At 41.0% G+C, this 24128-nt stretch overlaps 1 protein-coding gene across 3 annotated transcripts in view; it reads left to right on the top strand.

Moving 5' to 3' along the window:
• ttc7a (tetratricopeptide repeat domain 7A) overlaps positions 1-23725 on the top strand; it is a 213365-nt gene extending 189640 nt beyond the window's left edge. For all 3 annotated transcript variants that reach the window (XM_033025502.1, XM_033025503.1, XM_033025504.1), the window contains one exon: positions 22432-23725. In XM_033025502.1, coding sequence (XP_032881393.1) covers positions 22432-22653 — 222 coding nt within the window. In that variant the 3' untranslated portion in view covers positions 22654-23725. The remainder of the gene's footprint in view (positions 1-22431) is intronic.
• The last annotated feature ends 403 nt before the right edge of the window (positions 23726-24128 follow it).

Raw genomic sequence — 24128 nt, 5'->3', positions numbered from 1 at the left:
TGGGGTTTCTCTGGGTGCTCCAGTTTCCCCCCACACTCCAAAGAAGTACATGGTTAATTTGGCTTCTGTAAATTGTCCCTGGTGTGTAGGATAGTGTTAGTGTATGGGGATCACTGGTCGGCACAATCTCAGTGGTCCGAAGGGCATGTTTCCACGCTGTATCTTTAAACTAAACCAAACTAAAACTGAGCTATTTCATTGATGGGCAGCTGACTGAATTTCTGATTCATTACCACTGATCAAAACAATGTAACATCCATAAAGCCATTCAATGAGGGTATATTCACCTATTAACCTGATGGCTACAGTATCACCACTGTAACCCTGGCCTCAACCCATTGAACTATCTTTAATCAGACTTTACTGGACTTTACCTTGCACTAAACATTATTCCCTTTATCCTGTATCTGTACACTGTGGATGGCTCGATTGTAATCATGTATAGTCTTTCCACTGACTAGTTAGCATACAACAAAAAGCTTTTCACTATACCATTACAATAAACTAAACTAAACAGAGATATTTATTTTGTATTTTCAATCCCCCCCTTATCTTCTCTACAACTTGTTAGTTTTGCATTTTAGTTTTAGAGATACAGCATGGAAACAGACCCTTCGGCCCACAGAGTCCACGCCAACCAGCAATCACCCGTACACTAGTTCTATCTTACACACTAGGGACAATTTTCAGAAGTCAGCTAACCTACAAACCTGCATATCTTTGGAATGTGGGAGGAAACCAGAGTGCCCAGAGAAAACCTACACAGTCACAGGAAGAACATACAAACTCCATTCCGGCAGCAACCGTGGTCAAGATCGGACCCTGGTCTCTGGAGCAAGGGAGCAACTCTACCATTGCACACTGTGCCCAACTAACTGTGGAACAAAGTTCTCCCAGTGACTGAGTAGGTTTGCTCGCGTGCTCCGGTTTCCTCCCACATCCCAAACACATGCTGGTTTGTAAGTTAACTGGCCTCTGTAAGTTGCCCCTGGTGTGTAGGGAGTGGATGCGAGTGGGATAACATAGAAGCAGTGTGAATGAGTGATCGATGGTCAGTGTGGACTCAGTGGGCCGAAGGGTCCAAACTAAGCTAAACTAAACTAAACTGCTGCCCCTAATTACTAATTATTACAAATTTGTTTTTTTCTTTTCTGCTCGATGATCTTTGACCAGTGCTTCTCATCTCACAGATGTTGCCTGAACTGCTAAGTGTTTTGTGCATTATATGTTTTATTTCAGATTTCCCTCATCTGCAGTGTTTTTGATTTTCAGTCTCTGAGAACAACTGGCTCTCTTCCAAGCAGTACACTGTCTGTCCTGGAAAGATAATGTTCTTTCTTCATTGTTCCTGAATTATAATTCACGAACAACAACCTTTGAGCACGGTACAAGTCTCCCCCTCACCTGGTCTGAAATGGTTCTTGTGGGAGGTTCATCAACAATTAGGAAAAGGCATTAAATCATGTCTTTGCCAGCAGGGCATGCATTTCATGCATGGATCTTTTAAAAATAAAATCTTCCAGTTTGTCTATGAATGATGAATTTTATGGAATTCCGACATTATTTCAGTCAGATACTTTCCACAATGTTTTTTCTTTCTGTATCCCACTGCCAAAGGATTATTTGATCCAATCCACAGAACTAAATTAACTTAATCCCATGAGCTTTTCAAATGCACGCAGTTTATCAATGTGTTTTCTTTTGATTCAGTATGAATGGCAATTAAAAAGCATGAAGTGTAAAATTAGAATTAAATGTATAAGTATAAGAAATAGTAAATGACAATTTTAAAATATCTGAGAAATGAACTTAAGCTATTAATCACTAACTTTTTCACCTTTTAATTGCTTTGGGGATAAGGTAGAATTTGTGATTTAAAATTTCAGTGAATTGTGAAATGCACAGTTGTAAATTTTGCAGCCAAGTGTTATTTTCACTACAGACCACATCTATTTTAATGCCTCTTCAGCTATAATTTCAGCTTCCAGTATCTTTAGAGGGTCATAAAGTTGGAAGAGGTTATTAAGACTGCCAGTTGTAAGGCCTTTGTTGAATTTAAACAGATGTTTAAAGTGATGAGGGGCCGATGATCGATGCACAGTGGTACACAGCAAGATTTGAAGTAAACACGTAGACACAAGGAACTGCAGATACTGGTTTACAAAAAGAAGAGACAAAATGCTGGAATAACTCAGCAGGTCAAACTTTGAGGTAAGATCAGCATAGTTTTGGATGTGTGGCCTATATCGTTGGGAATGGAAGGGTGAGCAAGACAGCATTAAGGTTGTTGAGTCTGCAGTGAGATTGAAGTAGGCCCAAGGAATCTCAGCTCATGCTTGAGTAGACACTGAGGTATAGAACAGTCTGGTTAAAACACAATTTTCCATTAAGTGCAGTAGAATTTATCCTGACGAATTAAAGACAGTATCATCATGTTGACTACTTTCCAGAGACAGTATGAAGTGTAGATGGAGTCAGGGGATGGTGAGAGAAGGGGGTGGTTGGCTGGTTTGTGAGATGGACTCAGCTGCATCCACAACTGCAATTTCTTGCAGAGCAGTTACCAAACCAAGCAGTGATGCATCCCAATAAAATGTTTTCTACAGTGCACCTGCAGAAATTTCCTTAGTCCTCAAAGGTAGTAGAGATTGTGGTGTGCTTTCTTGGCCATAGCGCCAATTTTTTTAGATCCGGGCAAATTGTTGGAGATATTTTAGGAACTTGAAGCTCTTGACCATCCCTACATCATCACCATGGATGCTGATTGGGATAAGTACACCATCTTGCTTTTTGAAGTCAATAACATGCTCCTGTGGCGGCTCCCAAGGGTCGTGCCATCATACCTGTCGAACCACTCGGCACGGGAGTGGTTCAGTCCGGAGGCGGCCCTTAGCCAAAGGGTTTAAAGGCAGGGGTCTGGGTGCCATCTTTCTCTCGTTTGGTCTTCCCTACAACCGGGAGGAACATAATTAAAGGTGCCTCTCAAAACACTGGACTTCGTGCTTCCTTTTGAGACCCACGCACTACATTGGTGACCCCGACGCTCCATTGGCGTCATGATGGAGAGAAGAGAAAGCCCTACCTCCTCACAGGCCGGCCCGGCCCTGTCTCTGGACGCGGTCTCGGTGAAACTGCCTACCTTCTGGACCACCCGGCCGCTCATCTGGTTCCAGCAGGCGGAGGCCCAGTTCAACCTGCGGGGCATCACGGTCGATGCCACCCGCTTCTATTACCTGCTGACATTGAGGGAGAGATTGGTGCCTTGACATCATGTTACTCAGTTCTCTATCTCCTTCCTGTACTCCATCTTGTTATTGTTCGAGATCCGACCCACCACTGTGAGGTAATCTATAAAGTTGTAAATGTAATTGGAGCAGAGTTTGGAACACAGTTGTGAGTGTGTGGGGAGTTCAGTAATAGGCTGCATATGCATCCTTGGGTACATTTATTTGCTTGGTTGGCTTGTAGAGGACTGGATGTAAGATAATCAGTTTGACTTTGTTTTCTTTCTTATTTTTTACACTATCATGGCCTAGTTTACTTAGAATAAATGATTATTTTTTGTTTTAGATTAGATTTGTTTAAAAAAAAATATTATTGCATTCAATGTGCCTGTAAAGCTGTCGTAAGTAAGAATGTTATTGTCCGGTTCATATTCAGTGCATATAACATAAGCACCCATCCTTTACACTCTCCACACCCTTTACACTCTCTTTATAACCATGACTTGTGGCTAAGCACAGCTCCAATGCCATGCATAACTTTGTCGTTGACACCACAGGCACTAATGAGTCAGTGTACAGGAGGAGCGGGTGAGTGGTGCAACAACAGTAATCTCTCAATAAAACTAAGGAACTAATTGTTGACTTCAGAAAGGGGAAGGCAGGAGACCACATGTCAGATTTCATTGGTAGGTCTGTGGTGGAGAGAGTTAGCAGCTTCAAATTCCTGGGCGTTGACATCTCAGATGATCTGTCCTGGGTTCAGACATAGATGTAATCACGAAGAAGGCGGCCTCATTGGAGACCCTCGGACTATCTTTAATCGGACTTTACTGGACTTTATCTTGCATTAACTATTATTCCCATTATCGTGTATCTGTACACTGTGGACGTCTCAATTGTAATCATGTATATTCTTTCCACTGACTGGTTAGCATACAAAATATTTTCACTGTACCTTGGTACACATGACAATAAACTAAGCAAACTAACAATGACTGTACTGTCTTAGATGTTTAAAGAGATTCAACATGTCACCAAATATTCAAACAAACTTCTGCAGATGTGCCTTAGAAACTATCCTGACTAAGTACATCATGGCCTGGCATGGGAATTCCAACACACAGGAATACAAGATGCTACAGGGAACGGTGAGCTCAGCCCAGTCTATCGGGGGCACATCTACCCCCACCATCAAAAGCATCTACAGAAGCCCTGCCTTAGGAAGGTGACGTGTACCATCAAAGAACCCCGCCACTCGCTGCCACCATTGGGCAGGTAGTACAGAAACCAGATGTCACACCAACAGATTTAGGAACAGCTACAGTCCTACAACTATTAGGCTCTAGACCCAACCCTCGCATCTTAAACCTGCCTTGACAATTGAACATTATGACCATTCTTGCACGACCACGGACTTGTTTTTTTCTAATTGTGTGTTGCATCAATGTCTTTTTGTTTGCAATCCTTTTTAAACTGTCTTGCAGAATTGTGTGATTTATTCTAATTTATGATTAATTTATGTTTTTGTGTGTTTGAGTCTGTATACCTGTGATGTTGCTGCAAGCACATTTTTAATTGTATCTGGACCTCACCATACCTGTGAATATGACAATAAACTCTACTTGACTTGACTCCTGGCAATACTGAGGCAGTGGATGAATTAAGCCAAATAGGTATTTTTGGTTACCACATGGTCTATTGCTCCATTGGCTGTAAACGACAAGCGTCAGGACCAAAGAATATAAAATACTGAGAGGTATAGATAGGGTAGATAGTCAGAATCTTTTTTCCAAGGATGGAATAATCAAACACTAAAGACCATAGTTTAAAAGAGATGTGTGGGGCACAGGGTGATGAGTGCCTGGAACGCACTGCCGGGGGTGGTGGTTGCAGCAGATATGTTACTGCCATTCAACAGACTTTTTGATAGGTATTTGGGTAGGCAGGGAATGGGAGGATATGAGTTATGTGCAGGCAGATAGGCGATGATCATAGCATCATGTTTGGCGCAGACATTATGGGCCAAAGGGTCTGTTCTTGTACTGCTCTGTAATGAAATGCTCTTTTATTGCCTGGATGGATGCAGCATCAAAATCCATCCAGGATGAAGCAGCCCGCATGATTAGCACCCATCAACCTTCCTAAACATTAATTCCCTTCACCAATTGCTGCAGTTTATACCATCCACAAAATGCACTAACGTTATATGCTCTAGATACCAGGAGTTTATCCTTGGTTCACAAACAAGTCGACAAGTTTTGCATTTTAACCTCTGGCATACATCAACCCAACCATGTGCTCATGGTGTGCTCTTTTATTTTCTAACCTTTCCCTCCAATAATCACTCTAGAGTTTATATTATGAAACCTGTCGATCACACAAAGCTGGAGTTGTAACAGTGCTCCAATGTTAAATAATATTCAGTGGAATTGGCAAAATATGTAGAGCTTTATAAAGTAGGTTAACACCACTATTCAACTCTGGCTATTCACAGCATAATTCCCTATACATTTTGCATATTTCTCAAATTCGGCCCAGGGGGACAGAAAAATGAACAAAATTGCCAGGATTAATTTTGTGCAATGTTACCATCTAGTCTTTCTCTGTATTGTTTTAATGTAAAGCTATCGCTCTCTTTGTACCCCTGCAGTGACAGCAGATACAATGACACTAAAACAACAAGTACTGGTGGGTGAGATTTTTCTCACCTTTCTCAGTGCTGGCTCCAAAGGAAAGAAATGGTTGGCTCATTGGCATGCAAAAAGATGTTTAATCTGCATTGAAGAGGAAATTTAACGTGATGGATTTTTTATTCCATGTATGTGAATGATGACTTTGAAACTGCCCTGTGATGCCAATTCACTGCAGTGAAATAAATAATTCAGTGCACTTAGTTATCATTTAACAGTGTACCTCATCCCAAGACTTGAGCATTCCAACAACTTCCCAGACATTGAATACATTTGTTGATGTGTCAAAAGAAGTGGTTGCATTTGTCTTGGGTGCCATATGCTGTGATATTTCCTGTTTCACAGTACACCCCAGACCATCACACAAACCAACCTCCCTTACATTGATTCCATTTACACCTCACTTTGCTCGGCAAGGCCACCAGCATAAGCAAGGATGTGTCACACTCCAGCCACTTTACCTCATTGGAGACCCTCGCATAAGCGTGATTCACGTTATTCCCTTTATCATGTATTTGCACATTGTGGAAGACTCGATTGTAATCATGTATTGTCTTTCCGCTGACTGGTTAGCACACAACAAAAGCTTTTCACTGTACCTTGTACATGTGACAATAAATAAACTAAACTAAAATATACATACAGTCTTTTCGGCTAAAGACCTTCTCAGATGCAGGAGATGATCTGTATATAACTGCAAAAGAAAATCTGATCAGTCGACGTACTAACTATAACCACTGATTGAGTTGCTGCGTTCTAATGTACATGTATGAGGTTTTCAGATGGGCACATGGACAATGCAGGGATATTGTGCAGGCAAAATGAGGTTAGTTTGTCTTGGCATCATGTTCTGCACAGACATTGTGGGCTGAAGGGCCTGTTCCTGTGCTGTGCTTTTCTATTCGCAATTATCACGTTTCCACTTCACATTCATTTTTTGATGGAGTGGTAAAAAGCATTCATTTTAAATTCACCAGAGATTAGCCAGTAATAGCAAGAAGATATACAGCCGATAAACTAAAACCGTACAGATAACAGGCCTCATTGGGTTTGCAGATATGAGATAGCTGCTGAGTAATTTTTGGTGTCTGGGCCCCGGGACTCAAGTGCAAACATCACACAATTGACAACTTGATATAATAGAGCTCTAGGTCAGAACAACCCGTTGGAATTTTTTTATATAACTGTTGTATTAGCGTATTGAAACGTCTGATTCTTCCAAGTTTAAAATGGAACAAGATTGTCAGCCAACTGAAATGCAGCATTTCAATCCATTTATATCTGATGCAAAGAACAGAGATCAAATAGGCTCCACTGAGACCATGTTTGGACACAAGGAAAGTTCTCTAGTAACAGTGCGTTCCCAAAATTGCTTGATTTTACAGCAGTTTGCAAAGGAATATTGAGCATTGTTATAGAAATATTTATATTGAGGTATATGTTGTGCATAGCCAAATGATCTATTTATCCATGTATTGTTAGAAGTTTTAATTTATTCTGTGCAAGGAAAGAATTAGTGGTATTAATGATATTAATCTACAATGTATCAGTGAATACCATTTAAAAAAAAACAGATAGTATTCTAGAATGACTCTATAGTTGGTGCTTTGGATATAGCATTCCACAATTCATAGTATTATTTTCTTAAAGTTTCCAAAAGGTTGTTCAGAGGTCAGGAAGAAAGCTCACCGTCATATTTAATATAATTCTCTCAATGAAGGTATGTGCCTATACATAATGTATACATTTACGATTACAATGTTGAAATGCTTCAGAATACACTATATTTCTTTCTTTTGAATCCAGTGTAAAAATGTATAGATTATTTTTAACTCCAACTCTAGAGCAAACAACATATAGTTAACCAATGGAAGATCGATGAGTTTTCGAGATGAAAGCCAACAACTTTTAGTAACTGTCCTTGCACCTTGTTTATGCTGTTCGTAAAAGTTAATTGAACAAGGCAGCTATCTAAATTGAAAAGGTAGATCAGATGGGATATTGGTATCAGATGTTGTAACTTGAGTAAATTTGAAGCAAACTCTTGCAGATGGATCACCTGTCAAATTCAATTGCATTTGATCTTCAAGTGTGGTTGTTTAATATTGTATATTCCCAAATATGATTCTTTAATGCAGGCTTTCAATTCATCTGCAGTAGTACCTCATGGAATAATGAACACAGTAGAGTCTACAAATCTCCTTTGTCATTTCTACCTCCACATCATCTCCTCCCCAACTCTTTTCACCTTCTGCAGGGTCCACTCCCTCTATGACTCCTTGGTCCACCCCACCCACCACTCTCTGACCCCTGGCACCTTCCACCACAACTGCAGGAGGTGCAAAACTTGTCCTTGGAAGGCCCTGTTTCTATGCTGTATAACTTTGTCTCGAAATGTTATAGCGCTAGCATGCAACATTCGCTTGAACGTAGTTTCAATCCCTACTCCTTTTTCAAATTTAATTATGATTGTGAGAGGCAGTAGCAAGTACATTGGGTCGTGTTATGGTGAATAATCATGCAGATTGCTAATCTGCAAGTACCCCTGTTTTCAGGACTAGCCCAGTACATATTCTGGCATTCTTGGGTAAGCAACTCTCCACCAGCCCCTGCAGCAGCTACAGGGAACCTAAAATTAGAAATCATTTATAATAAGGAAAGTGATATAAATTAACTCATTAAAATTGCATTTGTCTTCAGAAAATTGAGCAAAAAAAAGCTCGACTGAGAATGTTATTCGAAACTTTAGCTTTTAATGTGATTAAATGAGTAAATAATGATGAGGACAGCACTGCAAGGCAGCATAAACTGAGTGAAAAAACCCCATTTTGGTGCAGTATAGTAATTTCCAGGTAATCGAGTCAAGAGTGCTTAATTGTCATATGTACTGAAATGGAACTATTAAATTCTTACTTGCAGCAGCATAGCAGGTCTGTAAATGCAGTAGTTAATAGATAATCTAATAAATAAACAAAAACAAGTTCAATAAATAAAATTCCCCAATATTAGTACAAAACAAAACAAAAGCCTGAAAGTCCCGAGTACATTCAAGACAGTTTGTGGTTTAGTTGGTGCTTATCATGTTCAGTATCCTGATGGTCATTGGGAAGAATTTGCTCCTGAACATGGAGGTTCAGAGGCACATTGAGATTTTATCCTCTATTTCTTTATTGGATGCTTTATGCTACTGTGTATTTTCAGCCTGTTATTACGATTGGCTATATTTCATGTTGGGAGAGAATAAACTAATTTAATCAATATTGTATGGTAAATAATAAAAAAAATCTTTAAAAAGTACTTTTCCACATTGATCAATATTGGCAGTTATCTTCACAGTTCTAACCCCGTGAATATGAAACTATATATGTAATATAATATAGAGTTATACAGCGTGGAAACAAGCCTGTCGACCCAACTTACCCATGCTGACCAACATGTCCCATCTACACAAATCCCACCTGCCTGCATTTGGCCTATATCCTACTCAACTATCCTATTCATTTACCTATCTAAAGTTTTCTTAAATGTTGTAATGTGTTATATTATATGTATCAGTATTCTACAGTTAAACTGTAGACATTCTCTTGCATATTAAAAAATACTTTTCCTTCTGGAAGCTGATTGCTTTGCTGTCTTTTTCCAGCACTTTCTCTTCCAACTTTCAATTTGTTTTTTTCATTTTCTCTATTTTAAAATTCAAGCCTCAAGAAAATAACTGGTTAAACATGATAGCTTAGGGGGATATCAAATTACATTTGCTTCAATGAAATTTAATAATTTACATTAAGAAATCTTGTACAAAATACTTTGCTCAGTAAAATCAGCTTCTAATGCAAGACCCCTGCAATTCTTAAAAGGCCTCACTGTTCCCAGTGTTCTAATCTTGGCACGGTTTTATTTATTGGGAATGTATTTGCAGTTTGGGTGGGGACTTAATTTGGCCAGAACTTTGCATTCCTCTGCTTCCAAAGTTCAACTCCCAATCTTGGCCAATAGTAAAGCTTGGCTGGGTTTCAATGGTCTGAGGTTTAACCAACACTGAACTGAACAGCCATTGTGATGAATTGTAGGAAAGTGAGAAGAGGGTGGTTTTTCACACAAAGAGTGGTGGGTGTATGGAACAAATTGCCAGAGGAGGTAGTTGAGGCAGGGACTGTCCCAACATTTAAGAAGCAGTTAGACAGGTACATGGATAGGACAGGTTTGGAAGGATATGAACCAAATGCTGGCAGGTGGGACTAGTGTATCTGGGACATGTTGGCTGGTGTGGGCAAGTTGGGCTGAAGGGTCTGTTTCCACACTGTATGACTCCAGGTAAATTCAGGAGAAAAACTCACTTCCCATCATTGATTTGGATGTTTGCCTGTCTTGGAAAGTTTCTGTCATTTTTATTTCAGTCAACAAAAAAACCTGTTGTTTACAGTTAACCTCAAATGACTGCAAGATTTTGGAGCATTTATTAAGAAAGAACTATTATATTCTGTCTCAATTATTTCACACAGTAGTGAGGCCTCTGGTCCATTATGCTGTTCCACAAGTGAAACAAGCATCAGGAAAAGAGTCCTTGAAACTTGATCGATGGGAAAGCCTCTATTAGAGATTTAGATGCAGGAGGAGGCCATTCGGCATTTTGAGCCAGCACCGTCATTCATTGCGATCATGGCTGATCATCCCCAATCAATAACCCGTGCCTGCCTTCTCCCCATATCCCTTGATTCCACTAGCCCCTAGAGCTCTATCTAACTCTCTCTTAAATCCACCCAGTGACTTGGCCTCCACTGCCCTCTGTGGCAGGGAATTCCACAAATTCACAACTCTCTGGGTGAAATTTTTTTTTCTCACCTCAGTCTTAAATGGCTTCCCCTTTATTCTAAGACTGTGGCCCCTGGTTCTGGACTCACCCAACATTGGGAACATGTTTCCTGCATCTAGCTTGTCCTTTTATAATTTTATATGTTTCTATAAGATCCCCCTCATCCTTCTAAACTCCAGTGAATACAAGCCTAGTCTTTTCAATCTTTCCTCATATGACAGTCCCGCCATCCCAGGGATCAATCTCGTGAACCTACGCTGCACTGCCTCAATCACAAGGATGTCCTTCCTCAAATTAGGAGACCAAAACTGTAGATTGATGATGCATGTGAACCAATCACACATAAGCCATGTAAACAAGAGCCAGAGACAGTGTGTGATTTAAACACATCTTTAATGAGCACTTGAAACTTAGCAGCATTGAGGACAACAGGTTGTCAGTGCATCCTAGCTGCTCGAACTGAAGTGCTGGGAACGAGTGTTAGTATAAGTGTTATAGTGGGGTGGAGTTAGTGATGCTGGCTTATGTGTGATTGGTTCACATGCATCATCAATCTACATCCTTCCCCCTTGGGATTAAGTGTGGAAAGGGCACCCATGCCATGGAGTTAAACATACTTGCCATATCTGTCTGGTGGTCTGCTAACACGGCCCGAGTGCGTGCGGACCCAACCCTAGGCATCATCAATCTACAAAAACTGTACACAATACTCCAGATGTGGTCTCACCAGAGCCCTATACAACTGCGGAAAAACCTCTTTACTCCTATACTGAAATCCTCTTGTTATGAAGGCCAACATTCCATTAGCTTTCTTCACTGCCTGCTGTACCTGCACGCCAACTTTCAGTGACTGGTGTACAAGGACGCCCAAGTTTCGCTGCACCTCCTCCTTACCTAACCTAACCCCCATTGAGATAATAATCTGCCCCCTTGTTTTTGCCGCCAAAGTGGATAACCTCACATTTTCGGGTCGAGACCCTTCTTCAGGCCAGAAACATCGCTCATTCCTTCTCTCCAGAGATGCTGCCTCACCCGCCGAGTTACTCCAGCATTTTGCGTCTATCTAAGATTTACCTTTATTATTTTCCAGAACTGGTCTATAAGAAAACAACTATATAATGTTCAAATTTTCTAACATTAAAATTTGAGGCTGTTCCTGCATTATTTAGCTTTTTAGTTTGCTTGAAGTGAGTAAGTACAGTGTCATGTGCAACATTTCAGGACTGGGCTTTTTGTTACATTCCTTTAGTCTAACAGCAAGAAAAGATGTACTCGAGGGACACAAAGGCAGCTTGTTGACGTCACTGGTGCCATTGAGCCGACAATTGTGACGACTGGTGTGAAATTCTAGGATTTGACCCCACCTTAGACCCCAAGAAGAACTTTTTTCACACAGAGAGTGGTGAATCTCTGGAACTCCCTGCCACAGAGGGTAGTCGAGGCCAGTTCATTGGCTATATTTAAGAGGGAGTTAGATGTGGCCCTTGTGGCTAAGGGGATCAGAGGGTATGGAGAGAAGGCAGGTACGGGATACTGAGTTGGATGATCAGCCATGATCATATTGAATGGCGGTGCAGGCTCGAAGGGCCGAATGGCCTACTCCTGCACCTAATTTCTATGTTTCTATGTTTCTATCTTGTTCACTAATTAACAACGAACTATGCTAATAGATTATTTCTAAACTGCACGTTTAATGTTGGGGAAACAAACTCGTGCTTCCAGTGTAAATCAAACTTCTGCAGTCTGTTGCTGCATTTGAAGTAAAATCTAGCTGGAAGTTGACCTCAAAGCTGGCCTTTTGCCCATATCAAGTTAGTCATCAGCGAGAGTTCATGCTTAATTCCATTTGTGGCCCTCAAATGTGACATAAACATAGACTTTTTCTAAAAGTCCACGGAAACTAATAATCCTGTTACAAACATTTTTATATTTAATTCATTAACAAACTGCTGACAATACATCAACATAAAGATAATACCATTTAATTTTTGAAATGCTTTAAATCAGGTTAAGCACCATTAGTTAATTGAATAGGGATTAAAAATGTTTATTTTTGGTAAACTTATCTTCATTTATATTATTTAAATTAAAAGCTATTTATGACTGCTAAATAAAAAGGACTATTTGAAAATCAAAATGTAAGAAAAATCAAACTGCACGATTAATGTAGTTTATGGCAGGCTGTATGTTTGCCAATGTCTTTTGGGACCAGCGACAACAGTTCTATTAGATTCAGAATTACTATGGTTAAAGGCACAGTGGCCCCCCAAGTAAAAATTCTGAATTGGGGCAAGGCCAACATTGATGGTATTAGACAGGAACTTGCTAAAGTTGATTGGAGTAGACTGTTTGCGGGCACAGGAACATCCGGAAAGTGGGATGCTTTTAAAAGTGTGACTTCAGGGAATGCATGTACCTGTTAGAGTGAAGGGCAAGGCAGGTGGGAATAAGGAAGCCTGGGTGAAAAGAGTAATTGAGGCTCTAGTCAGGAAAAAGGATGTACAGGTGTAGGCAGCTGGTGTATCTCTGCCGGAGTTTTGGGAATTGAGGAGCATACTTAAGAGGGAACTCAGGATGGCAAAAGGGGGGCAGGAGATAGGCCTGGCAAATAATATTAAGGGAAATCTAGAAATTTTATGTACATTAGACATATGTACATATGTACATTAGAAATTGGACACCTTGTTCGGAAAAAGATGGAGATCTACAATAATTATAGGCAGCATGAAGTAAATGAGGTGCTTGAGGAGTATAAGGAATGTAAAAAGAATCTTAAGAAAGAAATTAGAAAAGCTAAAAGAAGACATGAGGTTGCTTTGGCAAGTAAGGTGAAAGTAAATCCAAAGGGTTTCTACAGCTATATTAATAGCAAAAGGATAACGAGGGATAAAATTGGTCCATTGGAGAGACAGAGTGGACAGAGCCAAAAGAGATGGGGGAGATATTGAACAATTTCTTTTCTTCGGTATTCACCAAGGAGAAGGATATTGAATTATGTGAGGTAAGGGAAACTAGTAGAGTAGCTATGGATACTATGAGATTCAAAGTAAAAGAAGTACTGACACTTTTGAAAAATGTAAAAGTGGATAAGTCTCCAGGTCCTGACAGGATATTCCCTAGGACATTGAGGGAAGTTAGTGTAGAAATAGCCGGGGCTATGACAGAAATATTTCAAATGTCATTAGAAACGGGAATAGTCCCCGAGGATTGGCGTACTGTGCATGTTGTTCCATTGTTTAAAAAGGGTTCTAAGAGTAAACCTAGCAATTATAGGCCTGTTAGTTTGACTTCAGTGGTGGGCAAATTAATGGAAAAGATACTTAGAGATAATATATATAAGCATCTGGATAAACAGGGTCTGATTAGGAACAGTCAGCATGGATTTGTGCCTGGAAGGTCATGTTTGACTAATCTTCTTGAATTTTTTGAAGAGGTTACTAGGGAAATTGACGAGGGTAAAGCAGTGGATGTTGTCTATATGGACTTTAGTAAGGCCTTTGACAAGGTTCCTCATGGAAGGTTGGTTAAGAAGGTTCAACTGTTGGGTATAAATGCAGGAGTAACAAGATGGATTCAACAGTGGCTGAATGGGGGAAGCCAGAGGGTAATGGTGGATAGTTGTTTGTCGGGTTGGAGGCAGGTGACTAGTGGGGTGCCTCAGGGATCGGTGTTGGGTCCTTTGTTGTTTGTCATGTACATCAATGATCTGGATGAAGGTGTGGTAAATTGGATTAGTAAGAATGCAGATGATACCAAGATAGGGGGTGTTGTGGATAATGAAGAGGATTTCCAAAGTCTACCGAGTGATTTAGGCCATTTGGAAGAATGGGCTGAAAGATGGCAGATGGAGTTTAATGCTGATAAATGTGAGGTGCTACACCTTGGCAGGACAAATCAAAATAGGACGTACATGGTAAATGGTAGGGAATTGAAGAATACAGTTGAACAGAGGGATCTGGGAATAACCGTGCATAGTTCCTTGAAGGTGGAAACTCATATAGATAGGGTGGTAAAGAAAGCTTTTGGTATGCTAGCCTTTATAAATCAGAGCATTGAGTATAGAAGCTGGGATGTAATGTTAAAATTGTACAAGGCATTGGTGAGACCAAATCTGGAGTATGGTGTACAATTTTGGTCGCCCAATTATAGGAAGGCTGTCAACAAAATAGAGAGAGTACAGAGGAGATTTACTAGAATGTTGCCTGGGTTTCAACAACTAAGTTACAGAGAAAGGTTGAATAAGTTAGGTCTTTATTCTCTGGAGCGCAGAAGGTTAAGGGGGGGACTTGATAGAGGTCTTTAAAATGATGAGAGGGATAGACAGAGTTGATGTGGATCAGCTTTTCCCTTTGAGAATAGGGAAGATTCAAACAAGAGGACATGACTTCAGAATTAAGGGACAGAAGTTTAGGGGTAACATGAGGGGGAACTTCTTTACCCAGAGAGTGGTAGCGGTGTGGAATGAGCTTACAGTGGAAGTGGTGGAGGCAGGTTCGTTGGTATCATTTAAAAATAAATTGGATAGGCATATGGATGAGAAGGGAATGGAGGGTTATGGTATGAGTGCAGGCAGGTGGGACTAAGGGAAAAAAGTTGTTCGGCACGGACTTGTAGGGCCTAGATGGCCTGTTTCCGTGCTGTAATTGTTATATGGTTATATGTTATATGGTTATTAAGGGAATGAGGTAACTAGAGAGAGAATATGACCTCTCACATATCAAAGCAGTAATCTCTGTGTGGAACCACAGGAGATAGATAAGGACCTCAGTGATTATTTCTCCTCCATTTTTACCATGGAGATTGACATGAAGATTGGGGAACTTGAGATTGTTGATGGATGTGCCTTGCAGACAGTCCGTATTACAGTCGAGGAGATGCTGGAGTTCCTAAGTGATATGAAGGTTAAATCTGAGCCTGATCAGATATATCCGAAGATCCTGTTGAAAGCTAAATAAGAAATTGCAGGAGCCCTGGCTAAGATAAACGAATCATCATCAGACATGAATGAGGTGCTGGAAGATGAAGATGGCTAATGTTGTACCTCTGTTTAAGAAGGGCAACAGAGGAACACCTGGGAAATATAGGCCTAACATCTGTGCTAGACAGTTTCAGGAAATGTTTCTGAGGGATAAGGTGTATATGCATTTGGATAGTATTTTGTACATGGGAGGATGTAACTTACAAATCTGAGTTTTTTTGCTGGTAACCAAAAAGGTTACCAGCATATGGGCAAAGCCTTAGAGGTTGGCCATATGGACTCCACCAAGTAATGTTCTGCAAGGCAGGCTGCTTGTATGGGAACCAGGGAGAGCAAGCCAACTGAATAGAGAATTGGCTTCATGGAAGGAAGCTGAGGTGATAGTAGAAGGTTGTTTTTTCAGACCGGAGACCTGTGATTAATGGTGCCTAAGGGACATATATTACAGCCGGGATCATCGCTGTTTGTGGTTTATATCAATGATTTGGAGAATGTACAAGGCATGGCTTCCCCAAGAATCCAATATTATTTGAAATTTCAAGTCTGAGTTTGGGATTTTTGGTGGGCAAAGCAATCCTAGGGCTTAGGTAGTAATGAGTCATTATCAAACCAAAGAAGAAGCCAGCTCAAGAGGCGAAGGGGCCACCCCTTTTCCTATATTTTTTTGAGAAATTGGGATAGAATTCTAAATAGATACAATGTCAAGTGAGAGGAAAATAGAAACATGACTAGAAATGGAGATATTAATACACAGATGTTATTTGTATCATGACATTAGCAAAGTCACGGCTGGCCAAATATAGAGCCATCATTTGGAAGAAATTCTGTTATATTAGTTGGAAAATGAAGTGGCCTGATCCCAGTTAAAAGGAAAGTGGAGTGGTTAACAAAAAAAACAACTTTTGTTGTGAAAGAGTACAGCTCAACTACAGTATGTGCATCAACTTAGTTTGAAATCACATTGATGAACTATTCTCTGTAAGTTCAGGTTTGCGTTTAGAAAGAGTTATTCACTCCTATAGGATTTCAGAAATGCATGGTTCGCATCGTGGGCTGAATATTTGTAACAAAGAATGTTGGATTAAATCCATCTCGGGGCAGTCTGTGTGGCTTTTTTAAATAAGATAATTTATTTGTTCTTGATTTTTTTAATTTCTTGTGTGGGTGTTGTTGGCAAACCTTTTATTATTGGCCTAAACAAATCAGCAATGAGGTTGTTGGGAGCCACCTTTCCAAATAGTTGTGGCTGTAGTAACGGTCCTCTTGCTGACCTTTCCAATAGGGAATTCCAAGATATGTCCCAGCAACAACAAAGAAAGGGTGATAGAACATAGAGCAGTACGGCACAGCATCAAGCCCTTCAGCCCACAATGTCCATACTGAACATGATGCCAAGTTAAACTAATCTCCTCTGCCTGAACGTGATTGACTTCACTGCATTCCATGCATATCCACGTGCCACTTAAATGTCCGTCATATCTGCCTCCACCACCAGGCCTAGCAGCCCTTTCCACACACTTACCACGCTGCGCAAAAAAAACCCCTGCTCTGCAAATCTCCTTTAGACTTTGCCTTTCACATTTTAAACCTGTGCCCTCTTGTCTGACATTTCCATCCTAGAAGGAAAGTTCTGACTGTCTACCATTTCTATGCCTCTCATCATTTTATATACTTCCACCAGGTCTCCCCCTCCTTCAACCTCGGGCACTCCCGACAGAACAATCCAAGTTTGTCCAACCTCTCCTTACAGCTTATACCCTCTTATCCAGGCAGCATTCTGGTACATTTCTCTGTACCCTCTGCCAAAGTCTTCAGATCCTTCCTGTAATGGGGCAAACAAAACTGCACACAATTCTCCCAATGTGGTCTAACCATAGTTCTATAAAGCTCCAACATGACTTCCTAATCCTCATACTCAATACCTCAATCGATGAAGTCACCTGTACCATATTCCTACTTTACAACTCTATCTACTTCTGTTGTCACTTCCAGGCTGCTATGGATTTGGAATCCAAGATCCCTCTGTACATCAATGCTGTTAAAGGTCTTGCCGTTAACTATAAACTTTTCCCTTCTATTTATTTGACTTCCCAGACTACAGCAACTCAATCGTGCTTGAATTAAACTCCATCTGCCATTTCTTTGCCCATATCAGTAACTGATCTAAATTCCATTATATACATTGACAGCCTTCTTCACTGCAACTGCAGCAGTTTTGGTGCCATCTGCAAACCTACTAACTAACTCATCTATATTTACGTCCAAGTTGATTATCCTATCTATGCCACTCATAATTTTACATACCCCTGCCAGATATCTCCTCAACCTCTGATGTTCCAGAGAAAACAATCTATGTTTATCCAACCTCTCCGTATAGTTAATACCCTTTAATCCAGATAGAATCCTGGTAAACATCTACACCCTATAGAGGTCTATAGCCTCAACATCTGTTCTGTGATGGGATAACCAGAACTGCACAGAATTTTGCAAATGGGGCCCAACCAGAGTCCTAAAAAGCTACTAAATGCCTTCTTTATCACTCTATATTCTTGTGTTGCCACTGTAAGGTAGCTATGGACTTGGCCCCAAGATCATCAGTGCTGATATGGGTGCCATTAACTGGATACTTTTCCCTTACACTCAACCTGCAAAAGTGCAACACCTCATACTTGCTCAGATTAAACTCCATCTGCCATTTCTCTGTCCATTTGTGTAGCTGATCCATATCCCACTGTATACATTAACAACCCTCCTCAATATCTGCAACTCCACCAATATTGGTGTCAACTGAAAACATACAAACCAACCCATCTACATGTGCATCCAAGTCATTTATATGTTTCACAAGCAACATATCTTTGCATGTCAGGGTGGTCAATGACTTTGCATTGAACTAGGGGGTAGTGAATGTTTCAGCTGCCCTTGTCTTTTTAGCTTGGCCCTGACAGAACTCGAACTGGCCATTGGTCATCAGATTGTTGGTGGCAGGGGCCACTTGAAAACACATCCACTACCATGCTATAGGTTAGATTAATGTGGTGGAAATGAGTCAGATTAGATTTGTGTAGTCTTCCTCTTTGTTGGATAGATGGCAGTGTTGTTGTTCCCATGATCCAATCTACCACTAGTTCTGGGGCGTAGGGCTTCTGCTGTATGCTAGAATATTATAGGACCAATGGGCTTTGGTTCCTTTAGTAATGGTGACGACTTCAAATGCTGGGATGTTTGCCATTTTTTCGACCATTTGTTGAAGATGGCTGTAAATGCTTTTGCCAGTTTTCTTCGTGCATACACTGGGAAACCCATTATTAAGAATGGGGATGTTTGTGCAACTACCTCTTCCCATTAGTTAATTGGTTATCTCCCACCATTCATGACTGATAGAGTTATAGATTCATACAGGACAGAGACGGACCCTTTTGCCCAAATCGTTCATGACGACCGAGATCTCCCATCTTAAGCGAGACATATTTGTCCACATTTGACCCATACCCCACTAAACCTTTCCAATCCATTACCTGTCCTGTCTTTTAAATGTTGGATGTAACAGGAATGGAGAGTTATTTTCGAAACTTGCACGTGGATCATTTAATTCCACATATTGATTGTAAGCTCTATTGGTAAACTGTGCTGGAGCTTCATTTATAGGTTCCCAGCATCCTCACCTGCCCTCTGCATTGAACCAAGATAGAGTGGGAGAATGAGGGATGCACTACGACTGAAAATTCAGGTTGTAGTGGAGAATATTTGTGATGTTGGAGGTCTACACTGCCTCGTGGATGTCCAGTTTTAGGCTATAGTCAATGAATTTCAGAAGTGGAGCTCAAAACCTGCGCGCCATCATATTTTGTGCACAGTGCATGTGAACTAGAACAAATTCCTATTTGGGTTTTAAAGCTTTTAGGTTTTTTAATCAATTGATGGTCTGCAGTCATTGCCATAACTTCTCAAGGTGAATAGTTTTCAGAATTGAACATAAACTAGATGTACCTTCTTGAACAACTCAGAATTTAATTTGGCTGATACATTGCCGCAGCTGGTGGAGCTGCTGCCTCACGGTGTCAGAGACCCAGGTTCGATCCCAACTTTGGGTTCTGTCTGTGCAGAGTTTGCACGTTCTTCCTGTGACTACGTTGGCCAATAATGGGGACAGCATGGAGACATAGGTCATGGAACTGCTCTTTGATGGTATTGGGGGTAGGGTACGGACTTGGATAGAGGTGGTTTGCAGACAGGAAACAAAGAGTAGGATTAACGGGTCCCTTTCAGAATGGCAGGCAGTGACTAGTGGGGTACCGCAAGGTTCGGTTCTGGGACCACAGTTATTTACAATATACATTCATGATTTAGATGAAGGGATTAAAAGTAACATTAGCAAATTTGCAGATGACACTAAGCTGGGTGGCAGTGTGAACTGTGAGGAGAATGCTATGAGGATGCAGGGTGACTTGGACAGGTTGGGTGAGTGAGCAGATGCATGGCAGATGCAGTTTAATGTGGATAAACGTGAGGTTATCCACTTGATGGCAAGAACAGGAAGGCAGATTATTCAAATCAAATCAAATCAAATCAACCTTTATTGTCATCTTGCAAAGCAACAGTTGTACAGTGCAAAATGAGAAGACGTTTCCCAGGGAATACCGGAGCATCACACATAAAACTTAAACATTTCACACATAATAACAGTAAAAACAATCCAGTCCCTGATGAAACAGTATAAATAGTTAAAAGCAGGTAAAACAGCAACATTAAAATACAGTAAAAACAGTCATTAAAATGTCCAGGGCAGCTGATTTGAGTGGCCAGTGCCAGAGTTATTAAATTGTCAGTGCAAAGCCGCAGAATCAGGTGGAGTGACTGTTTAGCAGCCTCACAGCCTGTGGCAGGAAGCTGTTTAGCAGTCTGGTAGTCCGGGCTTAATGCTACGGTATCTCTTGCCTGATGACAGGAGATCCAGATGTGTGTGGAGGGGGTGCAGTTTGTCCTTAGCTATTCTCTGAGCTTTTTTCAGACAGCGGCTCTGGAACAGTTCTTGTACCGAGGGTAGGGAGACGCCAATGATCCTCTCTGCTCCCCTCACTACCCTCTGCAGAGCCTTCCTGTCTGAGCAGTTACAGTTGGAGTACTACGTGTTCATGCAGTACGTGAGTACAGACTCCACCGTGCCCCTGTAAAATTGTGACATCTGAATGGTGACAAGTTAGGAAAAGGTAAAACGAGTTACTGAAAGTAAGCATGCAGGTACAGCAGGCAGGTACAGTGCAGAAAGCTAATGGCATGTTGGCCTTCATAACAAGAGGAGTTGAGTATAGGAGCAAAGAGATCCTTCTACAGTTGTACAGGGCCCTGGTGAGACCACACTTGGAGTATTGTGTGCACTTTTGGTCTCCAAATTTGAGAAGGACATTCTTGCTATTGAGGGAGTGCAGCTTAGGTTCACAAGATTAATTCCCGAGATAGCTGGACTGTCATATGTTGAAAGAATGGTGTGACTGGACTTGTATACACTGGAATTTAGAAGGATGTGAGGGTATCTGATTGAAATATAAGATTATTAATGGATCGGACACGCTAGAGGCAGGAAACGTTCCCAATGTTGGGGGAGTGCAGAACCAGGGGCCACGGTTTAAGAATAAGGTATAGGCCATTTAGAACGGAGATGAGGAAAAACTTTTTCACCCAGAGGGTTGTGAATCGGTGGAATTCTCTGCCTCAGAAGGCAGTGGAGGCCGATTCTCTGGATGCTTTCAAGAGAGAGTTAGATAGAGCTTTTAAAGATAGCGGAGTCAGGGGATATGGGCAGAAGGCAGGAAATGGATGATCAGCCACGATCACAGTGCTGGCTCGAAGGGCCAAATGGCCTACTCGTGCACCTATTGTCTATTGATAGCTGCAACAATCTAGGATCAACTATAACCTTCATTGCTGTCTTTGTGGAGCTATGACTGCTTGGGGTTTCACATGGTAACTGGCTCCCTTACACGTCCCAAAAGTGTATGAATTAGTGGGTTAAATTTCATATTTTTAGATTAGTTTAGGTTATTTTAGAGATACTTCACAGAAACAGACCCTTTGGCCCAGCGATCCCCATACACTAGCACTACCCAACACACTAGAAACAATTTGCCGTTTTACCAAGCCAATTAACCGATAAACCTGGACGTCTTTGGAGTGTGGTAGGAAACCGGAGCACCCAGTGAAACCCCACGCGATCATGGGGAGATTGTACAAACTCCGTACATACAGCACCCGTAGTCAGGATCGAACCCAGGTGTCTGGTGAGGTAAGGCAGCAACTCTACCACTGTGCCACCGTGCCACTGTAAGCTGTCCCCACAATGTGAGCGAGTGGTGGAAACTATTTGATGGGAATGGAGGAAAATAAAAAAGGATAATATAAATATGAACCTAATGGTTGATGTAGGCTTAGTGGGCCACAGGCCATCTTTCCCTCCATGTCAACTAAAAACAGTTCATCATTTATCTTCTTACTGTTTGTGGGACCATGCATACTTCATTTAACTGCCCTGTTTGCCTGCATATCTCTATACTTCAAAGGTAATTTGCAGTGGACTATTTTGAAATTTCCTGAGGACATGAAAGATGCTGTGTAAATGCTAGCACTTTCATTGCAAAGTTTATGCTTTTCGTGCCTTTGGGCTATATGTCATGAACTGTGATAATCCTCTGCATGGTGCATTGATCTGTGTGTGTTGTTTCATTATAGGGAAGGGCACTCCACAAGCTGGGCCGGAGCAGCTTGGCAGAGAAGGTTCTGAGAGATGCCGTTCAGGCTTTGTCGACGTCCCATGAGGCCTGGAACTGCTTGGGGGAGGTGCTGCAAGACAAAGGGAGAAACGAAGATGCTGCAGAGTATTTTCTCACTGCTTTGGAGCTGGAAGCCAGCTGTCCTGTGGTGCCATTCACCGTCATCCCAAGAGAACTTTGAAAGCAATCAAAAAAAGACACCAAGTGCCAGAGTAACTCAGCAGATCAGGCAGCATCTGTGGAGGACATGGTTTAGTTTAGATTTTTAGTGTCATGTGTACCAAGATACAGTGAAAAGCTTTTTTTTTTACATTCTTCCAGTCAAAGAAAAAAACGCAAATGAGTACAATCAAGCCACCCACAGTGCATGGATAAAGGGTACAACATCTAGTTCAAAGATATAGCATTGATTTCAATAGTTGACGTTTCAGATTGGGACCCTTCCTTGTTTCTACATTTCACTGCTCCACTGCAAGCAGCATCTGCAATTCCTTGTTTCTACTTTGAAATCAATCTGCTGGGTCACTGCTCAAAAATTTTGCACATTCCATCCCAAAGATTTCACCTGCTGTCTCCTAGAGTAAAGCTCAGCTCTGATGTATCAGGAACAATCAGGTTAGGTTTCTTTAGTCTTACTCTCCCTGAACTGAACTGTGCACCATTTTCCTGCAATCGACATTCCCCAACCTCCAATGCTACTCGCCCCAAAAGCACAGCTAGCCATTCATTAATAATTATTCGGAGGCTGTAATAAACAAAATTATGATTCATTTGTGCAATTGGCTCCTTGCACTGAACAGAATCCAGGATAGGGTGAGCACATAATTCTTTCACAGCAGCTGTAGTGGCATCTTTCCAGAACTGTTTCACTATGGTGCATGAAGCAGCTGAGAGAGATCTGCGTGTCTTACCTCAATCTAGTGCTAATTTCAGCATTTTGCAAGGCCTAGAAATCGGAGTCTTTTCCCTAATCCCTTCGTTGGTGGTCAGGCAATTTTGATATCATGGATCTTTCTGTTGTATGACACATTCACATTTCACACTTTTACACGACACACAGCAGGAAGTTAATTCAGAGAAATCTCTTTCAAATTGCTTTAATCACTTAGCTCAGGAAGTTTTCATAATTTTGAAAATAATTTTCTAGGTACTAGTCACGCACATTATTGAAGCAAGATGTACTTTACTGTAATCGTAATATAATCATTCGGTCTGATTGTTTAAATGCATAAAATGTATCGCTAAGCCTTCAATCATTTGTCTATGATTTGTATTTAGTCTTTTTCATTAATTTTTCCCTCAACATTTCATCCTTTGTGTCTTTTTTACTTCACACCCCAAACTGAAGTGTGACTTTCGATGTAACATATTTTCAGTCCTACGTGAGTTATTTTACAGAAAACTAATCACAGGGAAAGTACACGGTTGGTACAACATTCAACACATCAAACTGTCAGGATGACAATTTATTCTTAGTTCATTGCTTCCTAAATGTCTGGTCAGTTAGCTAATCAGACACTGATCAAATATCAGTGGTTGCTTGGCAATATTCATCTGGCGTACATTGAGCAACAATCTTTATACTGTGCTTTCAAAGCCATGATAGTATGGAGTTCTTTAGGAAGTGATTATAAAGTGAAGTAAAGCAACGTATGA

Source organism: Amblyraja radiata, chromosome 8, assembly GCF_010909765.2.
Source record: "Amblyraja radiata isolate CabotCenter1 chromosome 8, sAmbRad1.1.pri, whole genome shotgun sequence".
NCBI classification, from domain to species: domain Eukaryota; kingdom Metazoa; phylum Chordata; class Chondrichthyes; order Rajiformes; family Rajidae; genus Amblyraja; species Amblyraja radiata.
Note: the sequence above shows the minus strand (reverse complement) of the source record. Positions and strands in the feature narration are given on the sequence as shown.